The sequence below is a fragment of the Vulpes lagopus genome, chromosome 4, assembly GCF_018345385.1.
Source record: "Vulpes lagopus strain Blue_001 chromosome 4, ASM1834538v1, whole genome shotgun sequence".
In the NCBI taxonomy this organism is placed as follows: Eukaryota; Metazoa; Chordata; class Mammalia; order Carnivora; family Canidae; genus Vulpes; species Vulpes lagopus.
In genome coordinates, this window is record NC_054827.1 from 20,062,130 (window position 1) to 20,084,664 (window position 22,535).

At 36.5% G+C, this 22,535-nt stretch overlaps 1 protein-coding gene across 7 annotated transcripts in view; it reads left to right on the forward strand.

Moving 5' to 3' along the window:
• MSR1 (macrophage scavenger receptor 1) overlaps positions 1-22,535 on the forward strand; it is an 80,079-nt gene that overhangs the window by 31,709 nt on the left and 25,835 nt on the right. For 6 of the 7 annotated variants that reach the window (XM_041753659.1, XM_041753653.1, XM_041753657.1 and 3 more), the window contains 3 exons: positions 2,662-2,742; positions 8,498-8,587; positions 16,788-16,841. In XM_041753659.1, coding sequence (XP_041609593.1) covers positions 2,662-2,742; positions 8,498-8,587; positions 16,788-16,841 — 225 coding nt within the window. Of the gene's footprint in view, positions 1-2,661; positions 2,743-8,497; positions 8,588-16,787; positions 16,842-19,031; positions 20,412-22,535 lie in introns of those variants that run through there. The other variant, XM_041753660.1, reaches the window with a different exon arrangement.

Here is a 22,535-nt window from a genome sequence, read left to right on the forward strand (position 1 = left end):
AAGTGTTTATGAAAGAGTTCCACTTCTCACTGGCTGAATAAACGGTGAAAACTCCTAACCACAGAGGCTAAGAACTGTGATCTAGTCTGTGAGTCTCTTGTTTCTTGTCTCGCACATTCTGCTTTTTCCTGGAATATCTGCGTCTTGCTTTAGAGCTCTAATTACTATATCAAAATCTTTCCTTGTGCACTTCTTTTTCTTTTTTCCCCAAGACACCACCCTTGAGAACTGTGGCTTTGCTTCCTTTCAATTTGCTCAGCAAAATACAGGCTGCAAATTGAGTCTTTCTTACTTGCCCTTAACTTCATTACTGTGTAGAGATGAATGAACTGCAGCAGGGTTCATGGTGGTGGCAGTGCAACCCCCTGCTGTGGGGAAGATCTGCATTTTTTGTGGAATGGGAGATTCATACAGATTCTCACTGATGTAGAAGAGTGACCTTTCTTATGCAACATCTAAATATATGTCTCTGATATTAAGCAATAGCTTACAGGAATTTGCATGATTATGTAAAAAAAAAATAAAAAGCCAAACAAAACAAAACAAAAAGTGCAGGTACACACACGAGAAATGAATGTTAATGGTTAGTCTCTTAAGATGATCAAATTCTGAGTTATATTTTTTCTAGGTTTTTGTATTTCCTGTAATAAGTAGAGTTGCTTTTGTAATGAAAATACAATAAAATATTACTTCCCCATGTTGCATTTGAAGTGAAAGGGGCAATGTGCCATTGAGAACAGTGATGTCTTAAAAATCAAGTAACCAGGGAAGGAAGGTTCTAAAATCTAAATTGGACCTTGAAAAATGGAACAGATCAGAAAAAATGGACAGAAGCAGGGATGGGACTTGAAAGGAAATAACATGAACAGAATATAGTTTTCCATGAGATAATCTTTATCTACTCATGTTGCCCTCTCTTCACATTCTTGAGGTATTTTATTTCCCCACCTGATTAAAATTTGCAAGCAAGTGCTCTGCAACTAGTGGTACTAAATATACTTGTGTATCATCCTTGGGCCATGTATTCAGTCGAACCATGGCGATTGAAAATAACCATTTTAGAGCACCTGGGTGGCTCAGTGGTTGAGTATCTGCCATCGGCTCAGGTCATGATCCAGGGGTCCTGGGATCTAGTCCTGCATCAGGCTCCCTGCAGGGAGCCTGCTTCTCCCTCTGCCTGTATCTCTGCCTCTCTCTGTATCTCTCATGAATAAATAAATAAAATCTTTAAAAAAGGAAAATACTTGTTTTAAAACATTGCTATTTATTATTCTGTGGTATATCCAACCTGTGTTTTCCTCTTGGCATTGAAAAGAAAATTGCAAAGTGTTCTGCTTTAAGTGAAGGTATTAATACTTGTCCTGTGCAGTCTGTGTAGAAAGGGAATACTAGCAGGGTTACCTTTGAGTTCCAAAGTGCCGTCTTTTCTAAAGAAGTGATCACTGGATATCCATTTTGCTGGGCACAGAAAATTCAAATGACTAAATCGGTATTGATTAAATTCAGTACTCAGGGAACACTTGGGAAATTGTGAGGCCAGGTAGTCAGAATTTTCCCAACAACCTCTCCAACTGATTTTATAATATCTATATCTATTTAGGGATACTACTTAATAATACAACAAATTACTACAACTCTAGTTGAACAATGCAGAGGTTGGGGCGCTGACTCCTTGTGCCCTTGAAAAGGGGTATTTAACTTCTGATTCCTCCAGCACCTTATGACTAATAGCCTACTGTTGACCAGAAGCCTTAACAGAAACAGTCAATTCACACATATTTTGTATGCTATGTCTGATATGCCATATTCTTAAACAAAGCCAGCAAAAAAGAAATGTCATTAAGAAAATCATAAGCAAGAGAAAATACATTTGCAGTACTGTATTTGTCGAAAAAAATCTGTGTATCAGAGGACCCACCATCCAAACCCATGTTGTTCAAGAGTCAACTATATTTTACTTGAAAAGCATTCTTTTACTCATTTCCACCTCCCTCCCTTTCCCAAAGTCTCTCCCTCTTACCCAGAATTCTCTTTCATCTCATTCTATCCATTCTTCAAATTATCTTTCAAATCCTACTGTCTCAAAGGCTTTTTAACCATCCTGCTGATCTGGATCTCTGAGAAGTGTCTGAGTTTGTCATTTTTAACAGTATGGTTTTTGTGGTCTACTGTGTGTGGATCACATATGATTTATACATACATGATTGCACATTTTCCACACAGCATCTAAGTAAATATTGTGAAATCTCCACTTAGTATGCACATAACACTAAGGTGAGCTTATGCCATCATTGACTCAGTGTCTTTTCTCTGCTCCTGGCTTCTAAGAACCTTAAAAAAAAAAAAAAAAAAACCCTAAAGACTCAGTGTCCTTTCTCTGCTCCTGGGTTCTAAGAACCTAAAAAAGTGATAGGCACACATAAATATGTAATATATAATTAGGTTGTCGATTCTAAGGCTATCTCACCCTTACCCGTATAGGGCACTGCACTCCTTTATAGAAGGGCACACCTCCATTCAGGAAGGTAATTCTTAACTCATTCTATGTTATTGCATAACAAATAGAAGACTGAATTTATTTAAAGAACTGTCTTGAAACATGACATATTTATTTTACCTGTTTTAAAACTGTAATCAGTAATTGTCATTTATTTTTTAAAGGTCCTCCCGGACCCCCAGGTGAAAAAGGGGATAGAGGACCCACTGGAGAAAGTGGTCCACGAGGCGTGCCAGGTGCAATAGGTATGGCAATAGTATCGACTTAATCATATCCCTCAGGGCCAGATAATATTCATCCATATATGTGTGTAGGGGGAAATTGCTATTCGATTCATCTCCTGTGGAGTGTATGTGTGTGTCTGTATTGTGTGTGTTAAAGGGGATATTAAGTGTTTTCCAGCAGCCTCATCACTATAATGTACCAAATGTAACTGACTTTTGCTTTTCGAAGAAAGTTAAATGCTTTAGCCAAAACCACAGGGGTTTTTTCATATGTCTGGGGAGTGCTAATTCTATCTATGTTATCAATCGCACACAGTATATGGCAGACCTAGCTTTAGGTCACATGAGAATGAGAATGTGAAAATCATCTTCACAGTGACTATATTTGCATATCATACACACACGCACACACACACACCAAAGGAAATTGGATTAAATTCCTTATATACTCCTTAACTGGAATATATCTGCTTAAAACCAAGAAATTTAAATCTAAATATCGACTAGAATACAGATGACTTTTACCTTTACTGGCAGCTACTCTCTGTATCTTACTTAGAGCAAAATTGTTTTAAATTATTTTCCTCAGTTGATGTTGTAATCTTGAAAGCAATATTTTGAGAGAAGATAATAGAAGACAGAAAAGGATAAAGAGCGTGAACTTTACTTGCTCTCACAAAAATAGAGGAGACAGTAGCAACAGCATGATTGTCACGTTATCCTTGGCTACAAATCAAATACCCACATACCCTTTGAAAGTGTGGAGTATACTGCATGGCTTAATTATAACTAGAATGGTTTGTACTGCCAAAAACATATCTAAATACCATGTACTTCATCCTGTTATTCTGTCTTTTGGTTATATAAAATGTTCTTCCTTCTAATCAATATATTGACTAGCCCAGGTTCCATCAGAAAAATAGTGTTTAAAAATGAAAGGTGAATTTGACACGTCTCTGACCTTGACAAGATTATGCTTAAAAAGCCAATGCATAGTTCATATTAAAAATTTTTTAAATATTTTATTTATTCATAAAAGACACAGAAAGAGAGAGAGAGGCAGAGACACAGGCAGAGGGAGAAGCAGACTCCATGCAGGGAGCCTGACGTGGGACTCGATCCCGGGGCCTCCAGGATCACACCCTGGGCTGCAGGCGGCACCAAACCACTGCCCACTGGGGCTGCCCATATTAAAATGTTTTTAAGTTTACTTGACATATATCTATATATCTATTTATATTATATATATAAGATATATATAACTTTACATATCATATTTTATAAAATTTATATATAATTTTATAACGTGTGTGTGTGTGTGTGTGTGTATTAGTATATCAGGTGGGTTGTTGCTATGCCTTTGAAAATACTGCTGAGTAAGATTCTTTATTCAGAAAAGTCTTTCTACTTGTCTAGCACTCAGGAGATCTTCACAATGGAGCATTCATGTCATAGCAGGGGAAGTAACCAGTGTTCTATCAGCTGTCAGAGGTCTTTCAGCGCCTCCATTACAAACCACAATTGTCAAAGCTTTCTAACTCAACCGTGTAAGTTCAGTCCAGGCTACAACTTGCTGTACAAACCTTCATCTTGGGAGCATCTTTTGCAGCTGTTTCTGAATTATGGATGTGTGAAATAGAAAGAGGGATTTAAAAATTTCAGCTTTTGTTAACACCCTAAACAGATACCGTTGCAAAGCTGCTTTGATTCTTTGAGTGAGAGTTTAGTCTGTTGCTGTTGGTGATACTCATTTACAGAAATAGGCATTATGCAGTTTCTCATATAAGAGAGTGAGATTTCATTGTTGGGGAATAAATTGACTCCTTTAGATTATTAAGTTGCCATTAGGTTTGGGGCACTGCAACAGAAGTATTCAGGTTACCAGGCATCTCTCCTCATAGATTCTTCCCTATTTAATAACTGCATTCTGTTTTCTTCTCTGCCAGATTGCCTAAATAAGTACTGGAATCAGGAAGTAAAGAATATTTGATGGGCAGTCATGATATTTCTACTTCCTGATTACAGTGAGTTCATTCAAACCCCACCTGTACATCCAGTTAAGCTCATTAAACGCAGCTTGACCAACTCAAAGTCCCCTAGATTGACAACCATGATATAAACATGAGAAGCTTAAAGGATTACTCTAGTGGTCCTCCTAAATGATGAACACATTAAATATACTACAATAGTTACTCAAGTACTGAGCTAGACATTATGTTAAAACTTGCTTTATCTCAAAATAACAACAGAAATTTATTTCAGAGTGGCAGTTCCTTGGAAGCAGGCCAGGGAGAATGACCTACTGACTTTTCCTCAACAACACATTTATTAAGCACCTTTCTTGTGCCTGCTGCTCTACAAGGTCTTGTGGATCCCAAACTCAGTCAGAAATAGAGAATTTCTGCCTTCTCAACACTCTCAGTATGATAAGTAATTCTGTAGGTGATGAATGTTATGGTCGAGGATTCCTAATCTCATCTGTGATCCTTTGGGGCCACTTTCTGGGTTATTTCCTCAGGAAAGCATGCTTTCAAGAAAGGATGTTTTGTTCGATCCTAAGATTTCCTTTTTGTAGACCATCTAACTGCTGGGCTGTTTCTATCTACTGGGATCAATAACAGAGTAGCCTGACCTGGAGGCATGGGGAGATGCCTCAAAAGGGAACCAAAGGCTCCATTAGCTGTACAGTTTTAATCATCATCCAGTGCCATTTACTTTTCTTACATGGCTTGAATTTTCCACCATAGGATTCATGCTTCTGAAGAAGAAAATAAAGTCCATCCTAACTGTGGTTACTGAAGGACAAGGACTATATTTCATTAATCTGTATATCTACTCATGTCTTTATCCCACCTCCACCCCTTCTCCCAGTCTGTGGCCCAGAAAGACCTCTCCTCTAGCCTTCAACAAGGATCGTGCTCCCTAAATATACATGAGTAAGGAATATTGCTGGCTGCAGATTCTTGCTCTGAGAGTTGAAAGCAGGTTTCTTCAGGAGGTACACATTGTGCCAAGGGATCCAAAAATGTCTGCAACCTATATACATATCATTAAATAAAATTATATTTAGCAGCCTTGACAAAAAGCTGGTAAAAACAATGATTGTATCATGTAGGAGAAGGAGAAATAATTAAAGGAGGAGAAAAAAAGAAGAGGAGCAAATCACTTATCATGAGGCAGGCACTTTTCCAAGTGTTTTATGCTTATTAACTCTCTTAACTGTCACATCCAACTTACGATGTAGGGATGAACAATTCACTATTTTAGAGAAGCACAGGGAAGTTAAATGACTTACCCGAGATCAATCAGCAGCTGGTCAGTGACAGAACAAGTATTTGAACCCAAGTGGCATGATTGCAGAGTCTATACTCTTCACCAATCTCCCAGACCACAGAAAGAAGCCTGAATAGAGAGCTGGAAACCCTGGATTTGAGAATAATTATCAGACCAACTTTACATACATAGTAGAATCTCTCTGGTCTTCTGTTCCTGCCTCTACAAAATGACAGATGATGTGTCAGGTTTCTTGAAACACCAGCATTCCAGGACTGGGCTTCTGAATACTTAGGTTGCCTCTGGGTTGGCAGCAGGTGCCAGACCTCTTCCCCTTGCCACAGATTATTGTAGAAAATTAGCTAATTGTCACTGGAAAGGTTCCGAGAATCTGATCTCTAGGAATAAAGTTCAGTCATGGTACTTATGTTTAGGGGTCATATTTTCAAACATCATTGAACAGGTCACACAACTCTATAGGCCATACAGAGTCTGCCTAAACATCTCCCATAATAGAGGTCTAGTGATAAAGTGATTTCTATCAAAGTATCACATGTATTTCATTTATAGATTCATTTGTTTGCCCATTGACAATGTGACATAATTCCTAATTGAACAGCTGTATCCTGAGTATCACTGCAATGTACTCAGTAAGCCAACTTTGGAGAGGATCCTCTTGATTCCCCCCTCTCTAAAGCAAGGCATCTTCTATTGCATTTCTCCCTTTTTTCTAAAATTATAATCTCCAAAATTACCTTCTTTCTTTATTTGTTAACTTTCTTGCGGTGTGTCTCCACACTGGAAGATCTGTTTAGATAAGAACCTTTGTAACTCCAGAATGGACAGGGACTGGCACATGTGTGCTCAGTGTGTTTTTGTTGATTTAGTGGAGAAATGGTAAAAATTGGAGTCACCAGTAAGAAGCATTCTATACAGAGTGGGGAATGTTCTAAGATTAAAAAAATAATAAGAGAATTTAGAGTCAATGTTTTTATATGTAAATTTGAGTGACAGATCTTAATAACTATGAGTACAGATATCTGCCTATTTTGCTTGGATAATGAAGAAAGATATAAGTGTTAATCAATCAGCCTGTCTTGAGAAGTGATATTAGTTCTCTCTTAGACTGTATGCTATGAAGTTTAGCTAATAGATATGACAAAGTAGAGTGTGTGAGTGTGTGTGTGTATTCAATATATGAATATATTTATGGATGATATATGGATATATTGTAATACACATGTATATATATACATGTACATTTATATTTTTAATACTACATATGATATATCAATATATATGTGCAAAGTAATATATATTGAGTAATTCAATTGAGATGGGTAACTACTAATATTTCTAAACATAATTTATCATTTTATTGCTTTGGATCTCTGCTTAATATCTGTTGGAATCAAAGTTTAGACTGGGCTGAATAATATTTCGTAACTATTTAGAATATACTTAAATTTAACATTTTTTAGAGAACAGTTAGCCCAATTTTAGGTGTCTATATGAATACACCTCAAGAAAAGTTTTTTTCTCTTTTTACTCAATTAATATGTATAAGTCCCACCTCCTGGAACTTGTAAACTAATGACAACATATTAAAGATTGATATGATATTGGAAGAAGATGTATAATTTTTAAATTTTTCTTAATGTACTTACCAAGGAATTAACTGAAAATTGAATTAATGGGATCTCTGTGAACTGATAATAACATATAAAATGAGATTTTTACAATAGTTTATTTCAAACTGCTGGTTTCCAGGATAAAATATTTTATTCAACAGGAAAATAACACTTTTATATGCAATTTTCATGATCACCATAGTAATGAAGGGAGTGGAGAATGAGCTTTCATTTAAGCACATAAAACCTGGGTTTGTATTTATATAATATGTACCCATAAATGAATCCTTATATACTATACACATGCACACATGTATATATATGGTTTTATTATTGTTTGGGATCGTCATAGAATTCATAAAATCAAGTGCATGATAAAAAGATTAATATATTCCAGAATTAGGACCTGAGTTTTTAAATATATATATAAAATAAAATATATAAATAATATAAATTTTTTTCTCATTGCTTGAATTGTGCTTTTTTGGGAACAAATCTGAAGAATTCAGTTTCTACCTTGTATATTTCAAAGTTAACCTTTTCAGCTATAGCAAAATTCTGCCATTTGACGATTCCCAACTGGATTGCATAAGCCTTCTAGTTAAAACTCCAAGATTTTTTTTTCTTATATGTTTTTATTTACAATAGCAGTGTGTTTATTTATTGAATATTTACATTGTACTAAATGCACTAAATGTTTCTGCCAATTACTTGTATTGTTTATTAACGGCACACATGAACTTTTGGGAATATTATCCCTTCATTTGGAGGTTTGCCTATTGAGTATTCAAAACTAAATTGTTTCATTATACTCACAAATCTATATGAAAAATGAATTATTATTGCTGTGTTTTTCTTCATTAATCACATAGGTCCTCCAGGTCTTAAAGGTGATCGGGGAGCAATTGGCTTTCCTGGAGCTCGAGGATTCCCAGGGCCAGTGGGGAAGACTGGGAGGACAGGTATTGTGATAGTGTATATTTTATTTGTAGAATTTGTAAAATAAACAACAGAGCATAGTTTTCTTCCTCAAATTCTTGTATACCAAAAGCAATAGCCATCCTACTATGAACAGTAGACATATATGCAGTTTATTTTGTGATCTAAAACATTTTGAAACTAATTTATCTGTACCTGAGGAAAGTTTCTATGTCCCAAAGGAAAACAGTCTTTAAAAGAAAAAAGGACAACAGAGGATTTATAAACTCTACCCAACCATAAATCACATGAAGAATGGTGTCTATCTTAGACCGAAGAGAATGGGAAGACTGGCAAAGAAAAACAAACTAGTTTAAATACCCTGGTAACCAAAGCTGGCCAAACCCTGGAAAGTGGCAGTTAATAATACACAGATAGGTCAGAAATCCTATTTTGTGCAAGATAAACTGACTGCTGTTAGTTCTTAATAAACTAAATTGTTCAGGCTCTTTAAAATTTATACATGCAACATTTTTCTTTCACCTTATGGCAGTAGCCAGAGCTTCGATTGTCAAGTTTACACAGAAATTTTAAAAGAAGGCAGTCTTATTGTTTCCTAATTTCAAAGTAAACGATGACTAGGAGAATAGGATCTTTATCATTGAGGAGCTTTTTTAAAATAGATTTCTTTTTTAAGGGAAGTTTTAGGTTTATAGAAAAATTGCATACAAAAAAAAAATAGAGTTCCCATAAACCCACATCCAGTTTCTGTGTTGTTAACATGTTAACATTAACATGGTGTATTTGTAATAATTGATGAACCAATATGGATACATTATTAGTAATTTAAGTCCACTGCTTATATTAGAGTTCATATTGAGTGTTATACATTTTGTGGGTTCTGACAATTATACAAGGACATGTATCTACTGGTAGAGCAACACGTGGGGTAGTTTCACTTTCCTAAAGATCCCCGGTGGCCTACCTACTCATCACCACCACACTCCCTCCCTACTGATGGCTGTAGTTTTGCCTTTTCCAGATAGAATATCATACAGTTGAAATCATACCATGTGTAGTCATTTCAGATTGGCTTGTTCCTTTTAGCAATATGCATTTAAGCTTCTCCATATCTTTTTTGTGGCCTGATAGCTCATTTAATTTTAATGCTTGGTATAGTCGAATGTATGGTTGTACCACAGTGTGTTTATCCACTCACCTATTTGAAAGACATTTTGGTACTTCCACGTTTTTGCAGTCATGAATAAAGCTACTGATATGTTTACTTAGAAGTTTGATTTCCGGGCCTCATGGTAAACCTGTGTTTAATTTTGTAAGAAACCACCAGACTGTCTTCCAAAGTGTCTGTACTCTTTTTGCATTCCCATCAGCAGTGAATGAGAGTTCCCGTCATTCCACATACTCACTGGCCTTTGGTGTTACTAATGTTTTGGTTTTTAGCAATTTTAATAGCTGTGTTGAGGTATTTTTGATAGTATCAGTCTTCACGGACTGTGTCGTTGGCGATTAGGCTTGGAGAAAAATCAGCTAGCCACAAATAAGCAAGCTACAATCAGACTCAATTACCTGAACTGAATGGTATATTTATATACCATATCTAAAACCATCTCTAAAACTGTCTAGCTTTAATCAGGCCTTCTTGGCAAAATGGGAAGTAGTGTTCATTTGTTAATTTGTTTGAAATTATCTACATCCTTCAGGAATTGCTGAATTTTCTAAATGGGCAATTTGTGTGTGATAGATGAATATATTTAAAAACCCTGAATTTGACAAAATTGCAAAGCTACTTATAGTTTCCAAGATAATTCGAAATAATTCCGTGAAGTGAGAAAACATATTTTATCTGTATTCTAAGTTTAAAGCTAAAATGGTGTATTAATCTACTCTCTGTCTCAACTAGGTAATCATTTATTATCTCTGGCAAATCATGGTAAAATTTTGTTTGGGACTCTTTCTGTTGTAACTTTCTACTTACATTCAATCATAAGGGGTAACTTCAAAAAAAAAAAAAAACAAAAAAAAAATAAGGGGTAACTTCATAAATGAATATCACCATGTACTCTGAGTAAATTAGAATCACTACTCTTTGTCTTTCTGGAAAGTCTACATAGGAAGGGGAAACACAGCAAAAAAATTAAGAATGCTAAGAAGACCTTACTCTTTCTCACAACCATCTATCTGTCTGTTATGTATAACCCTCCTACATGGACAGTGATGACATTAAGAATAAATCACAAAAGAGACATGTAACTAGCACAACTTAGCTGATTTAATAAGAAGTAACTTACTTTTTTTTTTTTAATTGAGCACCATGTTTTCTCATCCACTGTACTTGGAGCTGGGAATACAAGATGAGCCAGCTCCCTACTCTTGAGTTTTCTCCCAGAAATTTCTCACAATGACCTATCTTCTAAAATGTAACCAACAAAATCATTCTGTAACATTTCTGTACACTATTTAACCTTGGGTGGATTCATTTGGGAAAAGTAAACGTTTGTCAAGGTGATTTGAATTTGAATTTCATGTTGGCACATAGTTACTCCATGCTTGTTATTTACTTTACCCTCTTGGGAAGTATAAGGATAGCAGAATATAGTTGGTACTTTACAGAAATAGCATAGTAGATCCTACCTTCCTATCTTTTATCCTCTCTATGCCTCAGTTTCCTTATCTAAAAATAGGACTATTAAGAGGACCTGTATTTTAGAATTTCTGCAAAATTCAAAAAATTAATAGATGTCTTAAAGCACTTCAAATAGTTCCTGTCACAAAAGAAGCTCTATATACATGTTAGTTAGTAGCTACTGCCTACACAAACTTTAGGATTTTTTCTACTATCAAACTCTTACAGTTCAACACCTGCCCTCCAGTCACAGTATCTGAGAGAACATTCATTGATTCATTCACCAAGCCAACACAATTTTATGAGGGTTCACTGTGTGCCCTACATAAATATAGCACAGTCCTTATGGAGCAGGGACAGGAAAATGCAAAAGCAATTAGCTGTAATGCAATGTGGTGAGTAATAAACATTCATGAGTTAGGACAAAATACTACGGAGCAGAAAGTAGAAATTGATTAATTCCGTACAGCAAGACAGTGTGTTACAGAAGAAATAGTGTCAGTGCTGACCTAAAAGATACATAATAGGTGGTATACCTGCAACTACTATAATATTGTATGTCAACTATACTTCAATTAAAAAAAATACATACAATTTATTTAGGTCTGAGGTTCTCAAACTTGACCCACCATCAGAATCACTTGTAGGACCTGTTAAAACAGTGAACTGTGCTCTACCCCCAGAGTTTCTGATTCAGTAGTTTGGGGGCTGGGCTCCCTTGAAAATTTTTAGTCCTCTCGAATTTTTAGGTAATAGTGATGATGCTGTTCCATGGACCACTCTTTGAGAACCATATCTCTGGTAAAGAAAAGGAGTGGAGAAAGAGAACTCTAAAAAAAAAAAAAAAGCTAGGGCAGAGGTAAGAATTCCTTTGACAAAATATATCCTTAGGATATCACTGCCTTAGTTAAAAACTCAAATTTGGTAGAAATGTGAGCCATCAGTGCCTGGTACTACTTTAGTTATATGGTACATTAAAACAATGAATAATAGAGTTTCTCCTCCAAAAGAGTCCAACAAAGGTAGCAGAATTAGAAATAATGGGATCCCTGGGTGGCGCAGCGGTTTGGCGCCTGCCTTTGGCCCAGGGCGCGATCCTGGACACTCGGGATCGAATCCCACGTCGGGCTCCCGGTGCATGGAGCCTGCTTCTCCCTCTGCCTGTGTCTCTGCCTCTCTTTCTCTCTCTCTCTCTGACTATCATGAATAAATAAATAAAATCTTTAAAAAAAATAAAATAAAATCCAATTATTGTCATATCCTATACCTGTCCATCTGAATAATATTCAATGCATCGACAGAATCCAAAGCAAATAGTTTAAGAAAGAGCACCCTATTTTCTCTTCTGCTCTGCTTTTCTTCCCCACCCTGCAACCTTCCTTCCACATTTAATAAGTACTTATAATGTATACAAGGTGCATTGCTAGGTACTAGGAAATGAAAGATAAATAAGACTCACTCATTAACTGTCCTTAAGAAAAGGGGAAGACTTGGCACATCACAGATCTATAGGGGAGAGCAGTTATAACCTGACATATTTACTTCAAAGAGCTTTGAGGATTTAACTGAAATGTAACATTACATATCTTCAAAATCCCTAGAGGACTCTAGATATAACCTCATTGAGTGACTTAGATTTTCTAGCGCATAAGTAATGCGCTTTCCTCCAGTTAAACTCGTGGAACCCTTTCAAAGTCTGATTGTAAAGGTGAGTTATGGTCTTTCTTAGGAGTTTCCAAAACCACAGACCATAAATGATTCATTTATTTATTTGACAAATAATTACTGAACATTTTCTCTGTGTCATTCATGGACATATTCATAGATCGGGTGAATATATGGGCTTGGAGTTCAGACGAGAGGCCAGAGTTAGAAAGACAAAGTTGTAGCTATGATTACATAAATGTTTATTGGAATCATTGATTTTAATACTATTTTATGAGTAGACAGTGAGAAAAGAAGGGGCCTAGGATGAAGCCTTAGGTAATAAAGGTACAGGCTGAGCAGGAAGAGAAAGCAGTAGATTAAACAGAAGCAGCCAGAATGAGGAAGAAAATCTGGGGAATGAGTTATGAAAAAGTCAAGGTGAGAGAGAGTTTTAAAAGGTGGTCAGGTAAGATGAACTCTACAGAACATTCTTTGCATTGTTGCTATAGGGATGTTGCCTTTATTGAGTAAGTTCAGTGGGATGAGTGGAAACCAGACTGGGGGATGCTCAGAGGTGAACTAGTGTTGAGGATTAAGCAAGGAGATAGAGCTAATTCTTGAGCAATCTGACTCAAAGAAGAAAGAAGTCAGTTTCTTGTTTGTTGTGTTTTCTCATTTGTTTTGTTTTCTGAAAGAGATTTGAATACTATTTAAGTGCTGATGACAAGATAAGGTAAAGGAGTGCAGAGGAAAGAGGGTAAGGTTAGTGAGAAGATTGAAGGTGAAGACTTCAGAAAATAGGAAGCAATAGTAGAGTTAGGATAGATGATGGTCACACCTGAAATGGAAATAGCTGAACAGGTGGGCTAGTTATGACACATCTGTAAAAATAACTAACCTAACGTCTACCTCATAGAAGGGGCACTAAAAATGCTGGAAATCATAATGATGTTATTGAAAACACCTCCCCTTGTATTTAAAGCTAGAATGTCTATTTATTACGTATTATTTACTTCTTATTTTTCAGTGGCTTACAGGAATTTATTTTTGATTGAAGAGTATCATATATGAAAGGAGATTAACTCCAGGTTTTGACAAAGAGTTAATCAAAGTTTTAACATGGGCTCCATGTTAACCAAAGGTTTCACTCTCTAAAGGAGAGAGGCACTTCTGTTCTCTAGCAAGGAGGTTTTTGGTGTGTTCACCTGTGAGAAAAAATTTCTGAGTGTCCTCTGTGAGGAGATCTCTGAATCATGTTAGAGTGACATAAAACATTTATATTTATTTATAAGATGAAAAGTTTCATTTTATAAATTTTTTAAAAAAGAGTAGTATAGGATAAAAAGCCAAAAATTATTTTTTAAAAAACTGAGTTTTTAATTTATCATAGGATCCTAGAGCTATCAGGATTTAAGTCGGTCATTCACTCAGTGCCCTGGCTTGAGCAAGCATTTCTATTCCTAAACTACCCAAAACCAATTGTGATATAAAAAGACTCCCAAGAACAATGTACAGCCTCTTCCTTTTTACTAAATAATGCTAAAATGATCAAATTAAGCTTGTTGTTTATTATATTATCTTCTCTGAAAAGAATTAGAACTGATCATTATTATCTTCTCTGAAAAGAATTGGAACTGATCATTACACCCTTTTGAATCCACCCTCCCAACTTTTGTTTAATATTTTTAGGCTTTTCCTCTTGGGGAATCCGAAACTTAGATACTATATCTCAAAAAAATAGGAAAAGTTTTGTGTATTTTTTATAAATTAATGATTTTTTTTTGCCAATTTCACATTTCCTGAAATGACTGTACCACAATTAAAAAGTGACTATAATGATGTACAGTGTAATCATATATGCAAAGCGATTAGAGGCATTCTCTTCATCATACTCTGATAAGGAATGGTTGGCATTTCAGGAAATCTTCACACTAAAATTTTAATTGGAAACAATTTATGCTTTTTAAAAGTGGTCAATTTCAATTCTCATGTTACTTTCAGTATAATTTTATATTTTTAAATCTGGTGAATTGGGGATCAAAAAAATCTTTAAATGGTGAATAAGAACAAATGTTCAAAAACAAAGACAGATGAAGACAAAGTAAGCTAAATTAGGGAAAGAACAAAAAATAAAATGTAAATAAAGATTAAAACTTTAAAGTAAGATTTAAAATAATTGTGCCATAAAAAGTCAACAGAGATGAAAAAACCCTCTCTCATGCACTGAGAATGGAACCAGAGTGAGACAGACCATTCTAGCTAAGCTTTGGGAATCATAAAACAATAAGAGTATATTCACCTCTTTATGGGCAAGATGCTTTATAAACATTGATGCTAATTTTCAAGGTAGTGCAATGAAGGTATTATTTTTTCATTTGTTAAAAAAAATACACTTTTAGTTCAGAAAGGTTTGAAAACTTGTTTTGAGCCACATACCTGGGTAAGTAGCAGAGCAAATAATTCAAATAATTTTTAAATGCTCTTTTTATTCTATTACAAAGCCATGGGTTTTAAACTATGTCCTTGGATGCAAAGACAGAAGGTCTTGATTTTGTTGGGGAAAACAAAAACTTTAGCAAAGATTCTGACTTAGTACTAGGATCAGCCCTACATTTATGCCAAGAAGGTGATTACTTACAGATAAACACTTGAGAAACATTGGAAGAAGAATCAATAAGCGAGAATAGCCCTACTCACAGGAGATGCAATTGTTACCATTAAAATCTCTTGTTGGAAAAAAAAAAGTAAAATCTCTTTTTAGTACTAAAAGATAATCTTCTGGATATACCTTTGAAAGTAGAGTTGTGGGTGAATAGCCACCATTAGCAAAGACCCAGGACTTAACAATGTTTTTGACACCTATTTGAAGTCCTGATCCTCATATAAAAGGATAGCCTTGTACCACACCCTAATGTAAATAGATGAGGTTTCTCAAAGCCAAAGAAAGTAGCCTATAGGCTTAGATGCCCTTCAGACCCTCCTAGCTTCCCCCCAGGCTGAAGTCAGCAGGATTTTAGCAGTTCTCAGAAATTCATTCACAACCCATCTGTGGGATTCTTTCCTCTAAAGAAATGGAAAACCAAGGATGCCTGGGTGGCTCATTGGTTGAACATCTGCCTTTAGCTTGTGTTGTGATCCCAGAGTCCTGGGATCCAGTTAAGCATCAAGCTCCCCATGGAGAGCCTGCTTCTCCCTCTGCCTGTGTCTCTGCCTCTCTCACTGTGTCTCTCATGAAAAAAATAAATAAAAATCTTAAAAAAAAAAAAAAAGGTAATCTAGATAATGTGTAATGGGAAATACAGAATCAGGGTTTAAGATGAGATGAAGGACTCAAAGCTTCCTGGAAAAGGGAGAAAATCGAACTTAAAAGAAGAGGGCAAACAAGATGGCTAAGCACAAAAAGTGCTGTACTTCAGTTTTGCCTGCTTTAGGAAAATGGGACACAATGGAAAGGTGTCCTTTTAAATAATTTGCTAATGTATGTAAGGGACCTACCCAGAACAATGACAGGCTTCTTTTTTAAAAAATTTTTATTTATTTATTCATGAGAGACACAGAGAGAGAGAGGCAGAGACACAGGCAGAGGGAGAAGAGAAGCAGGCTCCATGCAGGGAGCTTGAAGTGGGACTGGATCCCAGGTCTCCAGGATCACACCCTGGGCTGAGGGCGGCGCTAAACCGCTGAGCCACCGGGGCTGCCCCTAAATAAAATAAGTTTAAAAAAATTTTAGATGTGAAAATAAAATGAGAGCCATTATTATCAGCATCAACATCACTGCATTTGAATATCTGTCAGTTGTGCTAAACTGATTTTCCAGATTACCTTGTGATGCTTTTATTATTTAAAGCAATTAATCTCTGTGTCCACTTACAGGAATTAATTTTTTAAATGATTAAATGGCCCTAAATAACAACAACAACAACAAAATGTTGCTTTTTTTGTTTATTTCCAAGGAAATCCTGGACCAAAAGGCCAGAAGGGGGACAAAGGGAGTGGAAGCATGCTAAGTAAGTTGATGGTTCATTGTTTTTCTGTGTGCCTTGTCATAAACAAGCCTTTGATCATAGTGGTCTAGGCTCGATGCAAATGTTGGGAATTTAGGCATTGATCCACAGAGTTTCTGTGGATGTCCGCCACAGTTTTCTCCAAATAAAGCATGCTAATTGGAGTAAAACAAATAGATTAAATTATACAACTCTGAGTCTCATTACCCATTTGTATTTTGTTTTCATGATGAGCACAGTTTTCTAAAAATTCCACAAAGGAAATTGTTCCGTTTTCAAGCCACTTTCAATCTGCTGAAGGAAAATCGAGTTTATGAATAGAAACAATTACAGCCTCCTTACCTACTATCTGAGCTAACTGAACAGCTCCACCTAGGAATTTAGATAACCTGAGAACCTTGGCAGACCAGGTTTCTGATGGCTGGGGTTTTTGTGTTTTGTTTTGTTTTGCTAAAAACTTGAAAGGTTGTGTTCTCTATCCTAGACCTTCAAAATTGCAACAGAATAGATTTCACACAGGGATCTCTGGTGATGGAATGCTGACCTCCTATATATTGGCCCCTAAAAACAAAATATTAGATGAGATTTCTGCAATATACAACGCTCTAAACCAGCTGTGTGTCTAGGCTGAGTCCACACAGATCAAGTAAAAGGATTATGAAAAGGAACTGAGGAATCCCCGCACTGTGTTCCCAGTAGGAGCTGCATGTGAGGTGGAGGTGTGTCTGTGGGAATAACCGCCGCTACACACACACAGTGCTCATAATCTCTACCCACCAGGGTCTGGTTTACACAGATTATGGCTAATCCTTTAATGTACCAAAAATCTAGCATTTTTCAGTTGTAATTATTATTTAAAAAATATAGTACCAATTTCTCTGCCTTATAGCAAAAGTAATTATTTTAGCCTGTGCTCTGTATGGACACCACCCTTAGACAATTTAGGATCACCACCTTGAGTGCCAGCCATTAAAGTATAATGTAACTACATGATGTTTTTCACAATCGTTGCATTGTTGATGGTGCTTACCCCTCAATTGAACAACATTGAGTATATTGTGTGTCTCCTCACAGCACTTTAGCGTGATTCCGTGATTATCAGTGTTGTTACTACTATAGTAAGAGAATGGAAACATTAGTATACCTTTTCTCCTTTATGTCCATTTCTCCTTTAAAGTGATCACTTTTATCTGCTGTAATACTTTTTATCCCACCTAGTCTCCTTTCTCCTTGTCACTCCAATTATTTTCACTTGCTCCTTGTGTAACTCTTCCCTATCTTCCTGTTAATCTCTATCTTTATCTTTGGTGTGGTTTTATCTATTTTTCTCCTTTTCTTGAGACTTCCTCTGAGCTACTTAACCTTGACTCTGGGGGAACTTGGCAAGTAAAGAACGTCTCTGTTTTGCAGTGTGTAAACTGAACACCCACCTGGTCTTCTGCTACCTGAGGTTATCAAATGTGTTGGACATTTTTTCTGATATGTTCAGAAATGTTTTCAGTTATATTTTCATGGCTGTTTTGAACTTTATGCTCACACTTTCTTTGTGAAAGCGATAATAGAGAGATTTCTGTATACACGTGTTTATGGCTTCCAGATTTCCCTCCATGCACCCCCTCATAGAGAGTATATAAAACTCCATAATGTTTCAAAAAGAGAGAATCATACACACAAACATCTATATATTATGTTCTGCTTTTTCCTTATTTAAGTTAAAACGTCAGTCACCTGCCCATGTTGGTACATGTGACTCTAGCTCTTTTCTTTTAATGACTATGCATTATTACATTATTTAACTATAACATAGTTACCATAATACATCATTCTATTCCTTAGTCATGAACATTTGATGATTTTTATTTGCCATTATTTGGCTTTAATAAGAAATGCTACATTCGGCAGTCGCATACATGACCTTGTGGAACTATTTTTATAATAGAGAATTTACTAAGAGTAGAATCAGTAGTTCAAAGATGACATGGATTTTACAGTTTGATGGTTTCTTTTGAATGGCTCCAAAAAGGTTGGACCAATTTATTTTGCATGAAAGTGCCTGATTCCCCATATCTTCAATTAATTCTGATAAATAACAATTTATATTGAGTTATTTTAATATACATTTTTAATATTTTTCAGGCATTATTTAAATATAAAAGGAATAATCACTAATTTCCTCTTTTATATATGTGTTAGGACCGGTACAACACCCTGATCGTATTTGGGCAGGGCCCTTTTAAGATCAGGTGGGTTGGGCAAGACACCCTCTGCTACCATCTCATTAAAAGGCCCTTCACTTCTGGACAAGTCATCAGCACAACCGACTCCAAGATCCCTTGGTGGCTTCTCCAAATGACTTTGGTTCCTGTGTGGTATGCAGCTTCCACATGGCTTTTTCTTCTGGCTTATTGTGCTATTTGGGCCTCTGTTCCCACATTCATACCTCCCCCCACTCCAGCACCCCACCATCACCACCATCTCCTACCACCCTGAGCTGGGATGCCTCCCAGGTACTGATTAGGCTGCTCCTGCCATTTCTCAGAACCAGGCCGAGAGCCCTCTGCCACCCTATTCATCTAAAGTCTTACTGAACCCAATTTAACCCATTGGATTCTAGGAGACATCTCATGGATACTGATTATATATGGGTTCTTTACATTCAAAAACAATACTCTCAACAAGTGATAGGGATGACATAAAAGAGAACATTTGTTCATTCACTCACTCATTCATTCATTCAGCATATATTCATTGCATACTTCCTGGAGCTGGACATAGGAGCTAGTAAGATAACTATTGCCTCTGACCTTACAGTGTTAATTGTCCCTGGAAGCCCTAGACATGTACATGGGCAATTATAAAATACAGCAGAACTATATTATGGGAGGAATAGGACTCTACAGGTGTTCAGAGAAGATCAAGATGATTAAATTCCTTAAAATATTAAAAATAAATTGATTTTGATTAGCTTAGTTTAACTTTCTTGTCTTATTCTACAAATTATCCTTTTTTTTTTTTTTTTCAAGTTTATAAGTGAAGTAAAGTGGAGCTTGGACAGTTCATTCAACACATTTAGACCAAAATACAGAACTTGTTTCCTTAAATACTTGGCTATTTCAAGCAAGAACATTTGATCATGAAACAATAATGCTGAAATGTTTTATTCTGAAAAGCTTCTTGTATTTTATACTTTAAATACAATTATAGATCATAAAGATGATGAAATATTTCAGTAGAGCTGGAGATGTTTTATGTAGGTGAAGAAAGGGATAAGAATGAGAAAGGGGAAAAGGTAAGAAAAGGCAGACTAAAAAAAAAAGGAATAAGGAATATGTAGAATAACAGATCATGTTTTGACACCTCTCATTTCCTTCAAGGTTTAGTCCCAGTCTTCACAGTCTTAAGTTTCTAGTAAATTCTAAGTAGTGTGCCCAGGTGTCTCTCAGCCCTTCTGTTCCCTCTCCTATAAAATGGACATCATGACACCTATCTCCCAGGGTTGTTGTAAGGATCACATAAGATGCTGTGTGTGGGGAAAATGCTCTGTAAAACCATAAAGTGCTTTAAACACGTAAAGTATGCTTCACACTGGTCTCTCTGAACTGGAACTGCTGTTCCTTGCTGGTACCACGCAGACATGTAAAATCTGTAATCAGAATAGGAGTGAAAGCACAATGAAAATGTGAGAAGCCAAATAAATGTCACAGACGAAAAGAGAAATGCTAGAGAATAAGATAAGATTTTACATCAGATAGAGCAACACGAGTGTGACCAGATCGCAAATCAATGAGTTTGAGCCAAGCAGAAGAGCATAAGTTATAAATAAAAGAATTGACTAAACAGAGTGCATGCCAGAGGCCAGAAGCTGTCGACAGAGGTCAGAACAAAATGTCAGCCTCATAAAACAAGAGTCCAGGCTCTGAAGGACGAAGCAGGAGCCCAAGACTGTGCTGATGAGAAAGCTTCAAGAAACGTTGAAACAAATTAGAGTTGTCAGTGGTTCTCCGGGTCTGCACCTGCATGACACCAAAGTCTCCGTGAAAAAGAAAAAAGAAAAAAAGAGGAGGTAGAGGAATCAGCTAGTCTTCAGATGGTCCTTAACATTAGAAAACTGACAACATTGACTGGCCCATTATTGTAGACACATGGAGATGAGTGGGATCTCTTTGCCCGTGGTTTAATCAGATGTGACTTCCTACCCCACTCTGTGCTGGGGGACAGCTAGCACCTGGGGAACCTCTTCTGTTACTAGCAGGCCTTGGTTGACATTGGCCACAGCATGACTCTGATCCTAGAGATTGTGGGAGACAATTCCAGGGGACTCTGTTCATACATTGTCTGACACCCTTAACTACAAATTAGGGAAGAAAGGCGTCATTTCTCTCTTGAGACAAAAATAGATGCTGAATGCCCAGTTCACATGCACAAGTCTACCACTTTGAGTAATGCGCAGTGAAAAACAGGTCTATACCAAGCTCTCATGCTTGTCACAAGAGTTCCTCTGCTCTGTTCTCACCCAACTTGGAAGGGTAAGTGTTTCAAAATTCCTGTTATATGATTAAACACTTTTGTGAGGCTCTGTCTTGAACATACCAATTAGCAATGTGTCATTGGTTAGTATTTTTTACTGTGCTTTGTTCATGCCTATAAGTAGGATGTGGATTTAAAGTGTCTTATTTTGAAACTCATACGAGGATATGAAATATCAATTTGTCTTCCCATTGATTTCTACTGAGGACTCAGCACAATCTTAAGTGATTTCTGGTCTTTCTCAAAGCATTCCACTGACCAAAGTGAAACCTGTCCTCCAAACACTAAATAATTATAACAATGAACATTTAGAGAATATTGGGTGTTCACCGGGGCTTTGGATGCATTATCTCATTTAATCCTCAGAAGTACCTTTGAGGTAGATACTATTATTATTCCCATTCTGTAGATTGGAAATTGAAGCTTACTGCTGATAAATGTTAGAGCAGAAATTCAAAGCCAGATGTATCAATTTCCAAAGTCCCCATTTGTAACTATGACTCCATTCAACACACCCACACCAGTCTTACATATATTTTTTTTTTAATTTTTTTTTTTAATTTTTATTTATTTATGATAGTCACAGAGAGATAGAGAGAGGCAGAGACACAGGCAGAGGGAGAAGCAGGCTCCATGCACCGGGAGCCCGACGTGGGATTCGATCCCGGGTCTCCAGGATCGCGCCCTGGGCCAAAGGCAGGCGCCAAACCGCTGCGCCACCCAGGGATCCCCAGTCTTACATATTTTTATATGTAAATACCACAAATATGTGATGAAAGAAAGAAGGAAAAGAGAGAAGGGGATTTGTAATAAGCAATCTGGTTTTCTAGAATGGGCCTATAATTTAAAGATGCTAAGGAGAGGAAATCCTTACCATATGACTTCTGCTGCTTCAAATTCCAAAAAAAAAAAAAAAAAAAAGTGTTCTCAACTAATCTGCATCTTTTATGTTTTCACCTTCACATCCTACTTCAGCTCTTGCCTCCAGTCTCTGCCCCAGATCTGTTATTCAGAAACATAGTCTCCTTGGAATATCTGCAAAACTTGGGAATCTCAACACCAAATTCCCTACAACAACACAGCTCACTTGCTTGCACATGCAGTGTCTAAGAAATAGCTCCCATTGTGCCTTAACCTACAGACTCACCCCTTTCCTGGGGTGCTCCACTT